At 54.2% G+C, this 19,614-nt stretch overlaps 7 protein-coding genes across 7 annotated transcripts; 2 read left to right on the top strand and 5 right to left on the bottom strand.

Moving 5' to 3' along the window:
• Positions 1-1,927: 1,927 nt before the first annotated feature.
• Positions 1,928-4,346, bottom strand: BBK36DRAFT_1143059 (glycoside hydrolase family 37 protein; the record flags this gene model as incomplete). The annotated part of the gene is made up of 4 exons (XM_024893569.1): positions 1,928-2,078; positions 2,148-4,026; positions 4,082-4,145; positions 4,215-4,346. The coding sequence occupies 4 exons, from the start codon at positions 4,344-4,346 to the stop codon at positions 1,928-1,930; spliced, it is 2,226 nt and encodes a 741-aa protein (XP_024747553.1).
• A 2,483-nt stretch (positions 4,347-6,829) lies between these two features.
• Positions 6,830-7,675, bottom strand: BBK36DRAFT_1123753 (yippee-domain-containing protein; the record flags this gene model as incomplete). Its single annotated transcript, XM_024891099.1, has 1 exon — positions 6,830-7,675. One exon carries the CDS (start codon positions 7,673-7,675, stop codon positions 6,830-6,832), a length of 846 nt encoding a protein of 281 aa, XP_024747552.1.
• A 654-nt stretch (positions 7,676-8,329) lies between these two features.
• On the bottom strand, positions 8,330-10,639 carry BBK36DRAFT_1136029 (CNDP dipeptidase). The gene is made up of 5 exons (XM_024892844.1): positions 10,612-10,639; positions 10,562-10,576; positions 8,950-10,522; positions 8,688-8,893; positions 8,330-8,522 (listed from the first exon to the last, which is right to left on the bottom strand). Exons 3-4 carry the CDS (start codon positions 10,347-10,349, stop codon positions 8,713-8,715), a joined length of 1,581 nt encoding a protein of 526 aa, XP_024747551.1. The 5' UTR covers positions 10,350-10,522; positions 10,562-10,576; positions 10,612-10,639; the 3' UTR covers positions 8,330-8,522; positions 8,688-8,712.
• A 1,067-nt stretch (positions 10,640-11,706) lies between these two features.
• Positions 11,707-13,866, top strand: BBK36DRAFT_1178693 (DWNN-domain-containing protein; the record flags this gene model as incomplete). The annotated part of the gene is made up of 4 exons (XM_024896143.1): positions 11,707-11,878; positions 11,951-12,239; positions 12,317-13,653; positions 13,714-13,866. 4 exons carry the CDS (start codon positions 11,707-11,709, stop codon positions 13,863-13,865), a joined length of 1,950 nt encoding a protein of 649 aa, XP_024747550.1.
• Positions 13,867-14,827: 961 nt separating this feature from the next.
• Positions 14,828-15,925, bottom strand: BBK36DRAFT_1178691 (anion-transporting ATPase; the record flags this gene model as incomplete). The annotated part of the gene is made up of 2 exons (XM_024896142.1): positions 14,828-15,463; positions 15,542-15,925. The coding sequence occupies 2 exons, from the start codon at positions 15,923-15,925 to the stop codon at positions 14,828-14,830; spliced, it is 1,020 nt and encodes a 339-aa protein (XP_024747549.1).
• Positions 15,926-16,997: 1,072 nt separating this feature from the next.
• On the top strand, positions 16,998-17,435 carry BBK36DRAFT_1123785 (putative transthyretin-like protein; the record flags this gene model as incomplete). The annotated part of the gene is made up of 1 exon (XM_024891105.1): positions 16,998-17,435. One exon carries the CDS (start codon positions 16,998-17,000, stop codon positions 17,433-17,435), a length of 438 nt encoding a protein of 145 aa, XP_024747548.1.
• A 629-nt stretch (positions 17,436-18,064) lies between these two features.
• BBK36DRAFT_1124712 (hypothetical protein) lies at positions 18,065-18,642 on the bottom strand (the record flags this gene model as incomplete). Its single annotated transcript, XM_024891185.1, has 2 exons — positions 18,065-18,486; positions 18,570-18,642. The coding sequence occupies 2 exons, from the start codon at positions 18,640-18,642 to the stop codon at positions 18,065-18,067; spliced, it is 495 nt and encodes a 164-aa protein (XP_024747547.1).
• Between the last annotated feature and the right edge of the window lie 972 nt (positions 18,643-19,614).

Genomic DNA, 19,614 nt, shown 5'->3' with positions numbered 1-19,614 from the left:
AACAATGAACAGATCAGGTCAATTGCGTAGAGGAAGGCAGAAGAAGATCCAGGAGATTTGTCACACGACCCAAGAAGCTTCAAGAAGACAAAAGATGTAGAGCAGAAGAAGGGATTGTTAAGAGGAAGAGGAAGAAGAGACCGAGTTAAAGTTTAAGCCGAGTCACAGGTCACGACCCTCGCCCTCACGCAAAGCACCCAAGAGACGGCGCCCAGCCATGGTGCTCCGAGCACAAGCCACAACCCCAGCTGTCATTCTCTCCCTTTCCTCCATTTCACCTCGGAACTGGCAAGTCTGACTCCTCCCCAAGCTTCTGAAAGAGCGCCGGGATAGCCCGACACCTCTGGCAACTCCCCTCACCCAACCACTTAGACGAGGCCCAGTGACAATCTAAGCTCGGCACATAACCAAAGGGCATATGCTCGACGATCAACGCACACGCCCCCCTGCATCGACCCAGGCAGCGTGACGTGACCTCCGAGCTTTCCCCAAGGGTGCTAAGACACAGCAATAGCCCACAGAGAGACCAAAGCTGAAGGAAGCGCTGCCCCGGAGTCCAGAATGCGGCGCGGCTCCAGCTCGGCTCAAGGGGAGCTCTGGAACCAAGGTGATGGGCGTGGGTTTGCGTGTGGTTGGTAGCCGCCATTGGCCGAGATGCCGAAACGAGGGTCAGCCGTCGGCCCCGCGTTTTGGTCGAATGGCCTCCATGTGTCCGTACCTTCACGCTAAGACGGATCGATGGGTAGGTAGTATTATATAAGGTATCGTCGTGGAACGTCCAGGCGCTTTTGCAGCGAAATATCTCGGGAGTCGATGAAGCTGAGTAAAGAGGTAGATGAGTCAATGTCGGAGTTGCCTCTCGCCAGTTTTGTCTATCCCGAAGAGTTCCCTCTATCCTCTCCACAACGCGCCTTCCTCCCAGCTCAAACCGTCATAACAGTCGTACCTTGTTCCCGGCTTTCACAAGTGGCGACCTTTCCTCCTTCCTCCCCACAAGTTTCCTCACGCTCAAATCGGCAATTCACCAGCCAATCCACTCCTTCCCCACCCAGACGGACGGCCCACCGGAACTCACCCAACTCTGGCATGTGAAGTGACGCACTCAGAATGTCGAGAGCACACAAGAAGCCAGCCGTGTGAGACGGCTCTCAGTCAAGAGGTGGAAACTATCGTGAATGAATATCCAATGTGAAATTGACAAATCATCTCGGATATGATTATACGTAGTTGTTCAAAAAGCGATAGCCCATATTGTTACAAACCCAGGGTTGAACCATCGTGTTCATAAGCATCCGATGCGCCCTCATTCGGCTGCATGGCCTCAACACGACAAACACACGAGGCGCCCATACAGACGGCATGAAGTGAAATCGGCTCGGTAAATCAATCAGCCGCGATATCACCGGTCCAGATCTGGCAGCATATCGTGCAATAATCAGCGAGTATGACTCCCGAATCCTTCTCGGCGAGTCGACGCAAACCGAACAACTCCGTTCCGTCCATCTATCCTGCCGACCTATCACGGAGAGCCAATCTTTGTCAAAAGAGTTGCACTTGGGTCACAGGCATTGCACTTGAATGCAACCGAAACAGCTGCAGCTTCTGGCATTCATTGCTTCCTACAACCAAACAGCCTCTATTCAAGAGATACCCGACTACATTAGAGCCCATCTACCGAATCGAACCAAACCATTCCAAACAACATTGTTTTATTGCTTGTTTTTTGTTTTTATTTTCTTGGTGTGCTGCAGTCGGCGCATGAGTCGCAAATAGCTTTTCACAACCTTCTAATTCGACTCGACCTCCCCCTTCAGCCAGGTTTTGGTCACTCAGCGTTTCACCCCGGCAATGATGGCATTCTTTAGCCCTGTACTGTGTCGTCTCGGGACGGCCACCGCTTCGGCATTCGGTTCCGCAGTCAACATCATCACAGGGTCAGATTGGCCATGGCCCGTTCATTGTTCAGCTCAATGGCCTTGACAAACGTTTCGTACGGGGTAAGTGTTCCCAGCGCTCGTCGCATGTGCGCGTTCACAATCTGGAGACCATAGACGTAACTGGCATTGACCCACCCAAACCTATCATATTCACATTAGTATCATCTCGAAATCGCATCTACGCAGCAACAGGAGACGGTGAGGACTCACCCTTCTTTCGCGACGCCCTTGAAATCAAGGCCTTGGTTTCCATACTCGGCATCGACACGGTGAGGATCGATGGGCCGCGTGACGTCGTACTTCTCCACCACTACTCCGTTGAAGTCGACAAAGGCCTTGGTGATCATGAAGAGCCACTTGTAGGCGAGGCGTTCGGCTTCCTCGGTGAAGCTGTAACGGAGCAGGCCGGTCCAGGCCAGCATCTGCTGAGGCGCCCAGCCATAGGGGTAATCCCATTGCCGGTTGGGGCGTTCCAGCCCAAGCTCGCCTCGAGACTTTTCCGTTCCAGCTACCAGACCTCCGAACATCTCGAGCTTAGGCAGGCCCTTCTTTACCATATCGGCAGCCTGCTTGGGCGTAGCCAACCCAGCCCAGAGCGCCCAGAAAGTCGTGGCAGACTCATAGGTGCACCTCTGCTTCTTGACCGTGTCATAGTCAAAGAACATGCCCTCTTCCTCGTTCCACATCAGCTTGTCCATTGTCAGCTTTCTCCGCTTGGCACGCCGATCCCAGACCGCCGAAGACACGGACTCGCCGGGCTGATAGGGGGTGCCCGCGCAGAACTCGGCTGGGATGACCAGCTTGTCGCCAAAGAGGCTTCGGATGGTTCGTCCAATGTCGGTCTCGTACTTGAAGAGGAGAGAGTTGAGGTCGATCGTGGCGAGATTGGCACAGACACCCTCGAGGCGGTAGGACGTGTCGTGGCCGGATTCGCGGACTGCACGGTCATGCAAGAAGTATTCGTCGAGCTCGGGCTCCTTGATCTCACCATAGTTGTAGGCACGAACGAATTCCTTGAACCCCATATTGTGCTTCTTGATGTAGGGCTCCAAGATGTGGACGAAGTGCGTGGCTTCCGTTTCCGGGGGTACTCCTAGACCGTCGGGTCGGTATCTTGAAAGTCCCGTCACCGGGTCCAATCGAGGCTCGCTGGTCCAGACGCTGTGGTACTCTTTGATGGCCGCGAGAATTGCTCGTCTCAAGAACTCCTTGGAATCCGGCTCATGCTTGATCTTTTCGTACACTCGAAGCGCCATGTCTGTCAGGAAGGGGGGCTGAGATCGGGCAAGATAGTAAGACCGAGTGGCGTTGAGAATCTTGCCATAGTGCTCAATGCAGAAGCAAAAGTTGAGCACCATGGATTTGGCCAGGTCAACCCTCTCATGGATGAGCAAGCCGAGGGACTCCATGTAGCTGTCCCAACCATAGAGTTCGTTGAAACGGCCGCCAGGAACGACAAAGGGAAGGCCCTTCAGGGTGGTCGTCTTGTTACCTTTGCCGTCATCCTCCTCCACCTTCTCCACGGCCACGGCCAGCAGACCAGGCTTATCGTTCAGGTCTCGGATCAGTTCGACCGTGATATTCTCCGGAAGCTGCTGGACGTCGAGGCGGAGCTCTGGCCTGTCGGCAGCGACCTTCTGATAGTACTCGTACTGCTCGGGCGCTCCGAGAGGCACGTAAATTCTCGGGCGAGGGTCGTCTGTCCAGTCCTTGGGGTCACGAGCAGCGACCTCAATGCTAGATGCGTCGATTCGCCTCGTCAGACCATCCCAGAAATGGTCGCGGATCAAGCGGGACAAGCGGTCCACAGGGTTCTCGTTCAAGCGGCCTTCATCAAGGATGATCTGCTTCCGGCCGTACTCTTTGGCTAACGTCAACTCCTGCAGTAGGTTCGACAGCATGTACGTCCCTCGGACCTCGAAGCGGTTGTGGCCAGCCGAGGCAGCCGTTCTAAGGGAAATGACCTTGGGGCCGTTATCCTCAATCGTAATTTGCATGTTTCCATCCGTGTCCTCTTGGTTCTTCAGGATTTCCAAGGTGGCATCCACATTGACGAGGAACCGGCGACCTTGATCCATGGTGGTCTCATCTGTGAGGCTCAGGTTAAAACCATGTATCCCACATGCGAGGACGAGGCGACTTACCGTGGCTCCCGCGCCGGAATGGCTCCGTGGCTCCCATTCTCTCCAGCTGCTTCACCAAGCTGTTCTATAGCATTCTGCGTCAGTACTTTCAATCCTGAGTATGATTGCATTGGTCTTCACCGATGACACCTACCTGGGAGTAGGTTCGAGTTCGAACGCCATAGCGGTTGCTGTGTCGCTCCTCGGACGCATAGTACGTCTTCGCATCATCGTAGATCCCGTAGTCGTCGGAACCGCGAGAGCGGTGGTTCGACGTGCCTTGCATCTGGGATGCGGGAGGTATCAAATTGTCGTTGTGTCGAAGTATCGATGTATCGGACGCCTCTCGAATCGGCTGCGATGACCGAAGTTGTCGGAGGGGTATCAATTACCAGTTTGCGGCGGCGGCGGCGAAGGTGGTGGTGGGTGTCGTGATGGACCAGTAATAGAAGAAGGGGCCAGGAACAACGTAGCCAAGCTCTCGTCCAACAGTCTCGGGGGCGTGATAAATAACCTTGAGGGCTCTGGAGGTGACACCGATGGCCGGTCTGTACAGTAGCAGTAGGTAGGTCAGCAAATGGCTGGAGGAGTAGGAATGCAAAGTACAGGATACGCAAGGCCGGCATCAGGGGGGTCACGAGCGTGGGCGAGCTCCCATTTCAACGACCAGCTCGTCCGCCATCCGTCACCACCCTGATCTCGCCATGACCACCATCTCGCCCGCCTAGCAGGGCATGGCACGGCATGGACTGGCATGGATGGCCACGGCGACGGGATGCATGGACCCTGCGGGGCACGGAATCTGGCCCAAGGAGGCGACGCAGCGACGTACCGGTACGAGGCGGCAGGGCGGCAGCTGGCCGAGGCTGGTAGGTAGCTGTAGGTATCGGCGTGAGAGGGCCGTGGTAATAATGATACAAGAGGGAGCGTCGAGAGACTCGGGACAGGCGATCGACGGAGGGGAGAGGCAGAGACTGAAGCGCAGAGGATGCTGGTTGCATCAACACGTCAACGTCAAACCAGTTACGCAGCTGTGGGTTCGAGCTGTTTGGGCTGCTCGACACAATTCGTTCACCGCCCACCCCGCTGTGGCACCTGCTCAGACTCTGAAGTCCACTATCAAGTCCACTATTACTGTACTGTACTCACTAAGGTACCTCCTAAATTCATGGCCAAAGCCTAAGAGGAAAAAAAATTAGCAGAGAGAGGGAAAATGCAGTCATTTGCACAAAGTGACGAGATGACGACACTGCGGCTCTCTGGCCAGCCAGCAAATGGAAGCGGCCGGATTTCTGGGGCCAGCCTTCCAATGGCTTCCGCTGGAAATTCCCCCCACGTTTCGGTTCCTACGGGGCTTGACGGCTGGGATTTGCTGCTGCCAACCCCTGTCCCCCTTTCGCGGGAGTTCAAGAGGAATTGGCAGCGCCCCCAAAGGGTCCCCCTCATTATTAGCAATTACAGCCCGTCAACGGTGATGGGATTGCGTACAAGTATTAGGTACTGTAGCATCCCATCTGACCTGAAGTTCTGCTTGTCCGGATGCACATACCCGACAGTACAAGTACAGTACAACTACATCCAGGCTTGGGCGCTGAACGGGCACCTGCAAGTCATTGATGCCCACCGGTGACACCATACGGCTCCGTAAAATGCCTTTCATGGCTGGAGATGAACCCGCTATCTATCTTGAACAGCTCCACCGCTCGTGGCATCACGACACAGATCGCCAGAGGACTAGACTAGAAAGTACTGGACAGGCACGGAATACCGTTGGAATCTGTATCTAGATACAATGCAGAGATATCATTGTACTCATACACCATCTCAACGCTTGTACGAGGCGCATATCATCCCGCTCAGGGGGCTTGAAGCCGGTGTGCGTTCCCCCATCCATCCACAAGGATTCTAGACTTGAATGGGAGATGAAGGGGGGGAAGGCAGCTTGAGAAAAGCATCAAGTGACCTAGACCCTTACATGTACCATCTACTTCCTACATGAGAGCGAGGGCAACACACGGCCAGATTGTCCCTGTATCATGTATGCTTATCTGCCTCACCTGCCTTACCTTGCCTTACCTCACCTCTGGTCCAGCTCATCACCATCAGCCCCCTTGCATCTGGCGATATCCTCCTGTACTTCACAGATGAAACCTCCTCAACAATCAGAGTAGGTTTCCCGCCACTATCTTGATTATATTTATGCCACATCAGCCTCCCTGTACATGCCCATTACACACCGGCTGCGCGTCGTACCGATAGGCGTCTGTAGGAGTATTATGTGTTGTCAGCTCAAACGCGCCCTCGGTTGCACACTCTTCACGATGTCGGATGCCCAAAGTATGACAGACTGTCCTTGATACAGATATCTGGTGCACAGGTACGAAACACCGCTTTATTTGCGAGATGCAGAGATGATTCTCATTATCGTCAATGCTATCTTGGTGCCGCGATGGATCAATATCTAATCTTGCACCGACAAGACATGCACAAAGTTCGACGTCGCAAAAGGGACATGGATTTGTGAAAGTCAAATAAACGAAGCCAAAGCCCGAATCGCATAGTACATTGTAACTGAAGGACCATCATCTTATCGTCTTGTTAGAGCTCAAAAAAGGTAGGAAATATGAAGAAAAGTTGCAACTGTTGTTTGGGTATCCTCTTGCCCCTCGTAACTGCGGCAGGGAAAAGAAAAGAAAAGCAAAGAGTTGCAGCAAAATGGTATCTCGTAAAAGTCTCAACAACCTCATCCATCACCATCATGCCAGCCACTCACTTGCCCAAGCGAATCCTCCGCCTAGCAGCCGTTTCCGCATCCCAAACCCCAGCAAAAACAGCCTCGCACTCCTCCTCATCCGAAGAATCAAACTCAACCTCCTCTTCCCTCTCGCCCCCTTCTTCTTCTTCTCCTTCATCATCATCTTCCCCTCCCCGGTCCGCCTCCATCCCACATGCGACTTCCCGGCCCTCCTCGGAAAGAGGCACATCTTCCCAGCTCCGATATGTCACCACCCGCTCCGTCTCCAAGATAAACTTGCCCACCTTGTACTTTTGCGACTCCTCCTTGGCGTCCACGTACTTCCACCCCAGCTTGCGCGAGCATATCCCGCAGCAAATGTCCGCCACCACGTGCCACCCTGTGACGAGCTGCCTATTCTCGTCCTTGCCGATCCGTATGTTCAGCAGCGATGGGGGCGCCGACGACCACGACGACGACGATTTGGTTGGCGTGGCCGGCGAAATCAGATACGCACGGCCATAGCGACCGGTGAATCCCTTGGAAACAATCTGCGACGTGAACGCGATGTCCGTCGAACAGCTTGAACAGCGCAGCGTGTCCGCCGCCGTCCGAGAGAGCCGCCGTCGGCCCGGCGACGATGCCTTGCTCTTCTTCGGTGCATCAAAGGCAGCAGAATCGCGGCCATCTGGAGGAGAGCCGGCCGGCGTGGTCACTGCCGATGAGACGACGCTTGACGACTCCGATTGTGTGGACGATGCTGTGGACGATGTGGATGATGCGGAATGGCGGCGACGGCCGGGGAAAGCGAACTTGAAGCTGGGGAGGAGGTAGCTGGGGAAGACGGGCTTGGTAGCCGAGATGCCGCTCTCACGCACCATGGCGGGAGTGTCGTCGTCGTTGAGAGTGGAGGCGCCCCAGATCAAGCTCGCCATGCAGTATTCGCAGTACTAGATTCTTCAAATCACCAGGAAGTCGAAGCAGAGAAGCAACGAGGAGGTGCTCAGCAGCGAATGGCGGTAAAGCAAAAGGAGAGATTGTCTGAGAAAAGAAACAAACTCGGGCCCAGAAACGAGGTGCTGCTGGGGATTGAAAGCTTCCCCGGTGGCTTGACCCCAACACAACATCCGACACCGCCCTACCACCACAAACTGTAATACTATCGTCTCTCACCTACAGAAAGGATGGACTATGGCGAGTGCCGCTACGGCATTGCTATGATTGATCACCCAATAACCCCGCATACAAACACCCGATGTCTGAATCCGTTCCTTTGCGCCCAATGTACAGAACGCTGCCGGGTGATACACAGCTCTCAGCATCATACGTCAGTTCCTATACCTGCGTGATTGGGTCTTCAGACTCGTTTACTGCTATACCATGACAGTTTTCTATGTATGATATCCAGGTCTGACTTGCCTTTTTCAAATATTGCCATAATAATGTTCATACTATCAATCGTACATGGAACAACTTGTCAGATACTAATGTATGTAGAGCACCTCCAAGTGACATCTCATGCCCAACTGCTTGAGAGCTCCCTTGGGCCGCCGCCCAGTTCGAGGGTCATGGGGCGTCAAAATGCCCGTTAGTGATTAGCGGCGGGCTGCAGCGCCGGGACTTGTCTCGGGCTCTGCAGCTTGGGCCTCCAATCGATCCATTCCTCGTGTCACTTGGGGCCCAGATGCCGCTAAGCTGGGCCGCTACAACAGCCGGACGAGCCGTCAGACGCACGGGTGGAGCAGGGCCTCGGTGGTGATAAGGGAATAATTGCTGATCGGTTGGTGTGAGCTGACAGACCTTCACATGGACTGTGATCTTCATGCAAGAGATGAAGCATGCTATGCCTTTTGATCATGAACAATGCGCATGCCTCTAATGCTTCAATTTATTTATCCATTTATTACTCATTTTCCAGTTAGTTCTGGGGCTCCTCGGCGACGTAGTGCAGGTAAGCACCCAGCAGCTTGATGCCCTCAATGTAGTTGCGCTTGTCAAGCTTCTCGTTGATGGAGTGGGCGCCGTCCGTTGAGCTTCCCATGGGCAGCAGCAGGACGTTCTTGCCAGTGGCTTCCTCAAAGGTGAGGGTGACGGGGATACTGCACAACGATATTAGCATCCGGTGGTTAAAGCAGAGACAGGACGAAAAACTCACCTTCCACCCTCTCGAGTGAAGTCGGGGTCAACTCCCCAAACCCGGTTAACGGCCTTGGCGGCGGCGGAAAAGTTCCAGTGCTTTGGTGAGGCAACCCACCACTTGCCGGTGTGCTGGGCATACACCTTCATGGTGTTCTTGCTGCCGAGCTTGGCAAACTGCTCCTCGACATACCTGTAGACTGCGGCGTTGGTCGCGTCAATGTCCATGTCGGGGACAGTTCGGATGGAGAATTTGCCAACGACCTTGGCAGGGATGACCGTCTTGGCACCAGGTGCAGAGAAGGCACCCTCGATGCCGTGCAGTGACAGCGAGGGGTATCTCCAGCGAGCCATCAGAGTGGGTTTGGTCTCCTCGTGGATGGTGGTGGTGCTGCCCAGGGACTCGTGCAAGTTCTCCATGGTGAAAGCAATGCTCTCGTAGAGCTTCTCCTCTTCCGGAGTGACAGGGGCAACCTGCTCCGCGATGCCGGGAATCAGGATCTTGCCCTTGGAATCAACGAGAGAAGCCATGACCTGAACAAGGTCGGTCATGGGCTCGTGAGCCTGTCCACCAAACACACCACTGTGCAGGTCGGCACCAGGGCCAGAGACTTCGATAGAGTAGTAGTTGCAGCCTCGGAGACCGTAGGTCAAGCAGGGCTTCTCCGTTCCGAGCCAGTAGTTGTCCGAGATGCAGACGGCATCGGCGTCGGCGAAGAACTTCTTGGCCTCGGCCTTGATCAGATCGTCCAGACCCTCGGAGCCGTACTCCTCCATACCCTCAAAGCACATCAACAGGTTGACTGGGAAATCAACGCCGGCCTTCTGGTGGGCCTCAATGGCGTTGAGCCAGCCCAGGACAGGTCCCTTGTCGTCGGTCGAACCGCGACCGAACATGCGGCCCTTGTCGTCAACCGAGAGCTCGAAGGGCTCGGTTGCCCATCCGTCGCTCTTCTCGGCAGGCTGAACATCGTAGTGTCCGTACACGAGGATCGTTCGCTTGTTCTTGTCGTTGCCATATCGTCCGAGGACAACGGGGGGCAGGTCGAGGTGCTCCTTGTGAGGCTGCTTGCCCAGCGGGCGCAGCTCAACCTCGGCACCCAGAGCCTTCAGCTCGTCGGCCAAGAAGTGGCCCATGCGAACAACATCGGGACGGCGGGCATCCTCGGCCGAGATGGAAGGGATAGCCACAGCCTTGCGAAGACGCTCAATGAAGTGGTCAGCAGAGCTGTCCACCTGGCTGAAAAAGCTGTCGAGTTGAGGCGCCATCTTTCTTGCTTGGTGAGCACGGATCGAGTCGGTGAGATACGGCCGAGAGGCAAATCGAGGGATCTGAGGAGGCTGAAGAGCAAAAGGAGAGAATGGAGCGAAGGGCTTGATTCTCGTCCAGATTTGTCGCGAGCAGCGGAGAGAAGTCATGAAGAAAGAACGGTGCGGGGCATGTCGCCCTCCCTCAGACGGCCCTGCTTCAGCGCGAAGTTCCAGCAGTCGCACCTGCTGCAGAAGCTTCACGCGGCGGGGCAGATGGAGGGGAACTTTTTTCCTGGTGAGCCGGTTACCAACGGCAGGCGCGAACAATCAAGGTGCTGCAATTGGACGAGGAACGGGATACCGCAGAGGTACCTGATTTGAAGGCTGCCCCATCGGAGAAATAAGCCGGCTTGTGTCTGAGCGGAGAACTGGCAAGACGTTCGCGACAAAAGTACCTCCAAAGTCTCCTTCGTCCTTCAAGGTTCGCTCCCAATTGCCCCGTTGATGCTGCACCTGCTGCCCTCTTCAGATACGGAGCCGGGACACGTGAGCGGTGCATTCCGGAGAAAAGTTTTGCCGGCCCTGACAAACGCCGTTGGGACGAAAAGCGGCCTGGGCTCGTTATCAATACCGCGTCCCATTAATAATGGCCTTAGCAGTCCCCGTCCTCCGCTTCTTGTTTTTTCCTCCTCATTCTCCCCTTCGCACCACCGACTCCATCGACCGCCATCGAAACCATCACCGACTCATCGAGGAATCGCGGCCGGGAAACTGCTCGCGCGCCGTCCATCGATTCTAGACACGCTGAGCAGCGGCTTCGGCGACTTTGAAAGCCCCCGCGGCCTCGCTTTGCGCGATCGCTGTGCGTCTCAGCCTCTGGTGAATTCGCCCTCGTAACCAAGCCGTCTGGCGACGTCGCCCACGGAGCGACTCCCGTATCTCCTCCGCCGCCGACGATCGACTTGCTGAATTACTTCCCATTGTTCCGTCCTCGCTTGATTCCGTTTTCTTGGAGTTTGCTTAGTCTGTCTCACGGAGGTTCCGAAGACGGCTAACAAAGGGCTGTTTATCTGCTGGTGCATAGGCTGGTCTATTATGGTGATCAGGAAGTGAGGGGGAACTCTAGGGTTGTCTTTCCTTCTGGCTTTTGCCGCTTGTACTCCATTATTCACAATACCCAATTTGCCCTATTGTCTCTGTTCTTTTTCTTCCAATTACAATCAGAATTGATTATTTTGAGTTCAGCTTGAGTTGAAACAGCACGGAGGTGCACACCCAAAGAGCAGAAGAGAAGAAGAAAAAGCAAAAAGAAAAAGGTTCTAGCAACAAGAAAAATCAATACTCACTTAGTCATTGTTATACGACTGAGTTCTTCCGACGTATTTACTTCACAGATATATAACCACTTCGGGCTTGCAGTTGACGAGTCTAACGTCCTCACCTCTTTACCCTCGCTCTCTTTATTGCTTTTGTTACCCGTAACCGAAAACGAGAGGAAAGAGAACCAGCCTCCTCAGCAGCAACGATGTCTTCTTCAGTGTTCTTCAAGTTCAAGTCGCAGAAGGAGCCCACCAGGGTGGAATTTGATGGCACAGGTATCTCAGTCTTCGAGCTCAAGCGTGAAATCATCAACAAGAGCGGACTGGGCGATGGCACGGATTTCGACCTGTTCATTTACACAGACGATAATAGTGAAGGTGAGTTATCAACGAACAAAGCCCATCCCTTGCATCACCGAGCGTGTCAAGTGCTGACTCAAAGACTGTCAGAATATGACGATGACACAACGATTGTTCCCAGATCCACGACCGTGATTGCTCGGCGACAGCCGGCTATTAAGCCTGGAGCCGGACGAGCTGCGCGATATGTTTCGGGGAAGATGCCCGTGGCGGCGAAGAACGCCGGCCGCAAGGAGCAGTCATCCAAGGTATCGGCGTCCAAGCCGAGCACAAATGCCTTCAGCCAGATGAACGATGCCATGACAGAGGAGGACCGCATGGCGGCCATGTTCGCTGCCCAAACGGAGCAGTGGTCAGCCCAGCAAGAAGAGTTGTCTCAGTAAGTTTTGACGTCCATGACATTTTCCCCGTCTTCATCTGGTATATATTCGTTGCTGACCACTTTCTCTAAAATAGCCAAGCACCAGTTCCTTTCAAGCCTGGCACCAAGCGGCCAGCAAATGTTCCTGACCATGATCCTCCCAATGGCTACATTTGCTACCGATGTGGAAACAAGGGCCACTGGATCCAGCTGTGCCCGACCAACGATGACCCTGACTTTGACAATCGACCTCGCGTCAAACGTACCACTGGCATTCCCCGTTCGTTCTTGCAAAAGGTGGATAAGTCTGTCATCCTAGCTCAGTCTGAAGGCGATGATACCAAGCGGCCCTCGGGAATCATGGTCAACGCCGAAGGAGACTTTGTCATTGCCGAGCCAGACAAGGCATCTTGGGAACAGTTCCAGGCCAAGGCCAAATCCTCGTCCTCCGCATCCAAGACTGCGCGGGAGGAGGACAAGGAAGTGCAGGAGCGTGGTCTCGAGTGTTCGATTGACAAGAAGATGTTCATAGAGCCAATGAAAACCCCGTGCTGCCAGAAGACGTTTTGCAATGACTGCATAACCAACGCACTCATCGAAAGCGACTTCGTCTGCCCTGCTTGTCAGACCGAAGGTGTGCTAATCGATGATCTCCAGCCCGACGAGGAAGCGTCAAAGAAGATTCAGGAGTACCTTAAGGAGAAGGAAGCTGCCAAGGTGACCCCGCCATCGTCGCCCAAGGACACCTCGGAAGGAGTTGCGGGCAACTCGGAGAACGATCAAGCCAAGGATGCAGAGAAGAAGGAAGACGAAGGGGGAGACGCCGCTGAGGGCAAGGCCCTGCTGCCTACCAGCATCGAATCTCCAAAGGAAAAGTCCGACACACCAGCTACAGCTACAGAACGGGCCGCTTCGTCATCCAAATCTCCCTCAGCCGAGTCAAAAAGCCTCGTTTCTAGCACTTCAACCACCGGCGGCAAGATTGAGGTTGTCAAGGCAGAGGATGCCTCGTCGAAGAAGAGGCCCGCCGAGGATTTCCTGGAGAATCCCAAGATACCCAAGGGGCCCCGCGCCATGCAGAACCAGCAGTCACACAGCATGGCCAATGGCAACATGATGCCCAACATGCCCAACATGGGTATGAATAACATGATGTTCAATGGAGGCATGGGTATGATGCCAAACATGATGGGTATGCCGCCGATGCCGGGTATGGGAAGCATGGGCGGCATGGGCATGAATATGGGCATGAACCTGGGGATGGGCATGGGCATGCCCATGATGAATATGCCCATGATGGGCATGCAAGGCTTCAACAACATGAATGGAGGCTACGGAAATATGAACGGCGGCTACGGTATGAACAACATGAGCAACATGAACAACATGGGCGGCGGCCCCGCCAACGGCAACTGGGGCATGAACAACATGGGTGGCATGAGCAACAACATGAACGGCATGGGCAGGATGGGCGGCGGCGCAATGGCCGGAGGCATGATGAACGGCTACCAGAACGGCGGCAACTTTCCTCAAGGCGGCGCCTGCGCCGGCGAAGAGGACGCCTATTTCCGGAAACCCGTCAACCCGCATCGACACCAGAACAAGCAACGCAGAGTACGGCCAAGCGACTACCGCGAGCTTTGAGAGAAAGTGCAATGAGGCAGGATGAATAACTTCTGTCTTGACCATCTTTGATATCTATGCTTTCAGGCTGCCATGGGGTTTGGCTTCTTGAAAGCCATTTCTTCTCCTCCCCATTTTGTTCGCTCTTAATGAACGATCCCCCTTTATGCATACACCCACCCACACAATACACAAATACACATACCCTCACAAACCAAACAAAAAAAAAAAAAAAGCATTGCATCTCCAGCTAGTAAGCACACAAAACACAAAACATACAATGGACAAACATGGAGGACATACTATCGCACAGCCTCTCTTGCGACAAAACCCGGGCTGCCCTCAGTCAGCTTGAAACTTGGAATAGGCGTTCCCCATTCACATTTGCTCTCTCTCTTTCCCCTCCTGTTATCGGTTTTGGCATTGATATCGCATTGGTTTTTTCTTTTATTATATATACGGTTTCTTCCCTATTTTAGGATGACGAAGCATCAAAGGCACGCGGAAAGTTTTGTTTCCAAGTTTCTTCTCTTGTTGAATCCCCTCTCGTACAGAGAGGATGAGGATGAGGATGGCTGCGGTCTGGATTGAAGGAAGGGGGGAGGGTGGATAGTAGGTTGGTTGAGGCGTGATGAAAGCGCCTGTTAGGGATATTTTGGTAGGATAGGTCGGGGGCGATACTAAGCTCCAATTGAAGAAACGAATTTCCATCATCCGCCTTTTCTCCAGTCTCGTGAGCAAATTCGTTCAAAGCTTGACATTTCAATCATAATCGTGTGAAACCGCGACCACACAGAAAACCTGTATCGTAGCCCCTAACGTGTACAAATCTATCCCGGGAAAGCATCTAGACACATACAATACAGATCCCCTTGCTCGTACTCCGTAGAACGTCTCAAAATTTAGTCTTTTTTTTTTTTTACTCTTTCTGTGTATTTCTCTCTCCTCGCAGCTAGCCGCATCCCCTCCTCCCTCCATCACCCTCACTGCGGCGGAACATACGGCTTCACCAGCATCTCGCTAAACTTCTCCAGCTTCTCCTTCCCTCGCACCTCCTCCACCAGCAGCGGCATCTTGACGACGTTGAAGTCCTCGGCGTACAGCTCCTCGTACTGATCGAGGTACTTGCGCTGCATCTTCCGCCGAGCATTGCACTGCTCGCAATCGCTGCCCTGTTTGGGAAACAGCAGCTGGTTTACGACGATGCTGTGCGTATCGATGCCGTAGTTGGCCAGCTCCTGGATCATGCGCTCCGTCTCGTACAGGCTGAGGAACTCGGCGATGCAGACGCACACAAACGTGGTGAGCTCGGCGTCCTTAAACTGTGCGTTGACCTCTGAGATTGTGCCGCGCAGCGACTCGAGCTTCTCCATCATCTCGTTGAGGTTCTGGCCGTTGGGCAGGGCGCCGCTGGAGCCGAGGAAGCCGTTGAGCAGCGGGCCGTACTGGGACGACAGCTGGGAGACCTTGGCCAGGGCCTTTTCGAGGACCGAGGGGAACTGCAGGAAGCGGAGGGTGTGGCCCGTGGGGGCGGTGTCGAAGATGATGGTTTCGTACGAGAGGGACTTGACCTGCTTGAGGACCTCGGCAAAGGACATGGCCTCGTCGATACCGGGGATCTGCGACATGACACAGTAACGATTAGCTTAGTCCGTAACAGATCGATAGCATCCTGGTGAAGGGATTTCTAAACGTACTGCAAAAGCAAGGTCCTGCATCATGCCGCCAATCCCCCCGCCCATGGCATTCAGATCCTCCGTGTTCTCGCCCTGGCCAGCCAGCAGGTCCTGCATGCTGCCGTTGGGATCAATCTCCATGGCGCTCAAGTTGTCGAAGCCATTGATGAGGCGCGCCTCCTTGCCGAACTTTTGGTTGAACGCATCAGACAGGTTGTGCGCGGGATCGGTGCTGATGAGCAGGACGGAGCGGCGGACCTTGGCCAGCTGGATGGCCAGGGAGCACGAGGTGGTCGTCTTGCCGACGCCGCCCTTGCCGCCGACGAAGATCCAGCGGAGGGAGCGCTGGTCGAGGAGCGACTGGAGGGACGGCTCGAGGGCGTCGTCGTCGATGACGGCGGCCATTGTGCTGTATGTGGATTGCGGGGTGGCGTAATCAAGGGCTGGAGATGGAGGAGAGAAGAGAAGAAGAAGGAGTATCAGAAGAGATAAAATCAAAGATTAGATAAGCTGGTTGAACGAGGAAAGCAAAAACAAGAGTCGAAGAGAAGGCAGGAGAGAAGGAGGCGAGGCTAGCGGTGACGCAGACGATGGCTGGCAAGGCTACAGGACTACATACATATGTAGGTACGGTCACAAGAAGGGGGCGGATAAGAGCGGTTCGAGGCCTTTGGAAGGCGAAAGAAAATGAGATGCGACGGCCGATGGAGGGGCAGTGGCGGACAAAATAGTGCCGACAGTCGATGGCGGCCAAGTGGTGAGAGGCTACACGCTTTATCTTTGGGACCGTTTAATGCCATAATATAGTACATTCGCCGTTGCTTTTAGAGAGACAGAAATACATAAGGTAGGAAGGGGTGTGACGACATTGGATAGTATTCAGCCTTGTCACAAGGTAGCATGCGGTGGTTAGCTTGACTGCATCTCGTCAGTCTCAGCCTAGCTGCAACTGAATCCAGCAATACAAACCAAGCAATCAACACTCGCCAAACATGAAACTCATCACAGCCTGCTGCCGAACCAACAGTCCCGCCTCAGAATAGAAGCCTTCGACAGGCGGCCACCTCCACCAACGGCGGCCGGCGCACAGCGTGGCTCGCACTGATTGGATGCCCGCTATAAAAGAAGACCAGCTCCAAAGTCCTACACTACTGACTTGACCCGACCTTTGGTGAATCCTATATTGAGCATTTTGAACTCATCCCACAATCACAGCCTCGCAGGTCCTTACTGGAGACGGCAGAGACGGCTGGACGCATATAAAGAAGCAAGATCCCTCCCTCCTTTCGGGCGCTTCTCTTCTCCTTACTCCTCAAGCTTCGTTTCAATCATCTACAACTCCAGGAGCATCGTGTCTAGCAGCCTTACCCCACCATCTCACCATATCTCATCCCTCTCACATAAACCCCCTTCCACCACAACTCTCAAAATAAAATCTCATCCAAAAAAAAAAAACAACACCAAAAGACAATCCACCATGGCCAGCAACAAAGACCGCATCACCTGCCACGTCCTCGACACCACCGCCGGCCGCCCCGCAAAGGGCCTCCGCGTCCGCCTCGAGGGTCCCGCCCCCGTCTCCTCCGCCTCCGCGCACCCCTCCAGCCACAACGCCCACAACGCCCTCAAGACCTTCGAGTCCCTCACAAACGACGACGGCCGCATCACCGTCTGGCTGCCCTACAGCTCCGAGACGTCCTCGGGTGAGGTCCCCATCTACACCCTCGAGGACGTCCTCGGCGCCGTGCAGGGGCCTTCGCGGTGGACGCTGCGGTTCGATACCGCGGGCTACTTTGGCGAGGACCAGACCTTCTTCCCGGAGGCGACTGTTGTGTTCCGGGTCGACCAGGGGCAGCACTATCATGTTCCGTTGCTGCTGAGTCCGTACAGCTACACCACTTACCGTGGCAGCTAGATGTGGCGAGGAGATCTTCATGCCATTTGTGTCATTCAGGGGGGAAAGAGGAAGATGGAGCTCCACAGCTGAGTCGTAGCGGAAAGCGCCTGTGCATAGTCTAGTTGCTCTACTATTCCAGTTTCTTTAGGAATGAGAATCTAATCAAGAAAGATGACAGTCTCATCATCATGAAAGCGTGCTGCTGGTCGTAATTGTTTACACAGCCACTATATTCAGCTTTAATCAACATATCAGCTATGGTACTTCTCAGTCTGCATGTCGTAAATTCACAAAGTCGAACCAGGTCCCAAGCCATTGTAAACTTGTGCGAAGTCAGAGTTGAACTCCCTTTTTCTTTGAAGGGATGAAGCAGCAGCACTACCCGTGATCTGACGAGAATGGCCGTGTCATCCATCTGTTGCTGCCATGTTCCCAATTTCAAACCCCGCCCCAAAACTCCGTCGCTTATAGATTAAGGTGAAATATCTGTATATCTGTATAAACCAGGTCACAAAAGAAAGTCGTAAATTCATTCCAGTTTTTTGTCCCCTTTCCCTTTGCGCATCCGGTCTCCAAAGAAAGCAAAGAAATGTACGGTGTATGTCGTCGACGATGTGTCAAAAGGCGGTATGTATATGGCCAACAGCTCAATCCCGGTCTTCACCTCGAGAGCGCCTCCACTTGCTGAACCGATGCGACTTCTTCGGGCTGTGGCTCATACTGTCGGGCGATGATGGCGGTGTCTCATCTTCCTTCTTGGTCGATTCCGCGCTCTCGCTGCCGCTTTTGGACTGGAAGCTGGCTGTCGAAGGACTCGTCAACTTAGGGGCTGCTTCACCGACTTGAAGGCTGCTGCTGCTGGAGCGGGATAGCGACAGGGACATGACACTATTGACGAGACCGCTTTGCGCGCCCAGGCTTCCATGGGTGAGGGTTCGCCTGTTCTTGTTTCGGGATAGGAATGACATTCGTTTTCTCTTGAGAGCATAGTCGCCAACCAGGTCGTCGTGTGTTATACAAGCGTTTGGCGAGAGGTCGGCGTCTGGGTGAGGGAGAGTAGTATTGCTGACTTGATGTAGGAAAAATGAAGAGTCAGTCAAATGTCCATTGAAGCTGGGAAACGGCGGCGTGGCAAAGGTGTGTTCTGCTCACATTGATCAAATGGCTCCGGGAAGCCGGTGTCCCGGCTCACACGGGGCTTCCGAGATGCCGTCTTAGAAGCCATGGTGAGAAACAAGCCGAGGCTAGATGAGTTTATCGAAAATAGATAGACGCAGACGGGATGTAAATGTAATCCTTAGCGGTGTCTCTTAAATAAGAAGACAAAATAAGAAGAAAATAGGAAGAAGAGTCGAAGAGGGAGAAGGGATATAGAATGGCGACTGATGGGCCTGACGGGCGCAGATAGCCGAATGACAGCAGAGGCGCGTGGCCTTGTAAGAAGGGAGTCCAGTAGAGTTTGGTGGCGGGTGAGTGAGCTGCCCCGCTGGGAATGCGTGTATGCTGCCTGGGTATATGTAGAGCCAAGCAAGCAAGGTTAAGGGAGGCCACTCTGCAGGCGTCACGGATATGTGGCGGGGGGGCAAGGTTCCTCTTAAAGGTCTCGGTGAGATCTAAGCTGAGGGAAAGCTTCAAGTGCTTCGGGAAAGTCAAATGTATCCCTTCATTTGAACCGGCTCCCCAGCAAGGATCGCTTTGACTGTGCTCCAAGGAGCCGAACCGCCCGCGGCTAGGGTGTGGGAAATTCAGCGAGATGAGGGCGGCTACTCTCAGTGGAGGTTGTAAAGCAGAGAAGTTTGTCCACAGCGCCAAATAGCGACTGGCCCTGGTACAGATACTTTGCAGCACCGGGCTGATTAGTGTGCCTCTTTATATGAGTGCGGACGATGGACGGAGCAGCCTGTGCCGTGGGTGGTATTATTGCCTTTAGTCGTGCATAGCTCAGGCGCTGCTTGCCATGCAGGCAGGCGATGAATCGGACTAGACGGCGGCTTTAGTGAGGACTTTGTAGTCGCGGAGGCAGCTGATGACACCACTAGAGAACGACCCGACGCTACCAGCGATCCATTTCCCCCGGCAGCAGCCGTCGCCCTCACCGATGACTCGGAATTCATCAAGCTCCCTCCGAAGCTGCAAGCACCACGAGAGCTCGCAGTGCTGCCATTGCCGGTCTGGAGAATCGAGAGTTTCTGCGAGC

Source organism: Trichoderma citrinoviride (genome assembly GCF_003025115.1).
Source record: "Trichoderma citrinoviride strain TUCIM 6016 unplaced genomic scaffold BBK36scaffold_11, whole genome shotgun sequence".
NCBI lineage: Eukaryota > Fungi > Ascomycota > Sordariomycetes > Hypocreales > Hypocreaceae > Trichoderma > Trichoderma citrinoviride.
Note: the sequence above shows the minus strand (reverse complement) of the source record. Positions and strands in the feature narration are given on the sequence as shown.

Bases quoted from the DNA above. Each gene is read 5' to 3' on its own strand.
- BBK36DRAFT_1136029 (XM_024892844.1), bottom strand. From the start codon at position 10,349: ATGACTTCTCTCCGCTGCTCGCGACAAATCTGGACGAGAATCAAGCCC. The intron at 8,894-8,949 runs GTGAGTTTTTCG...ATCGTTGTGCAG, and splicing joins TTCACTCGAGAGGGTGGAAG to TATCCCCGTCACCCTCACCT.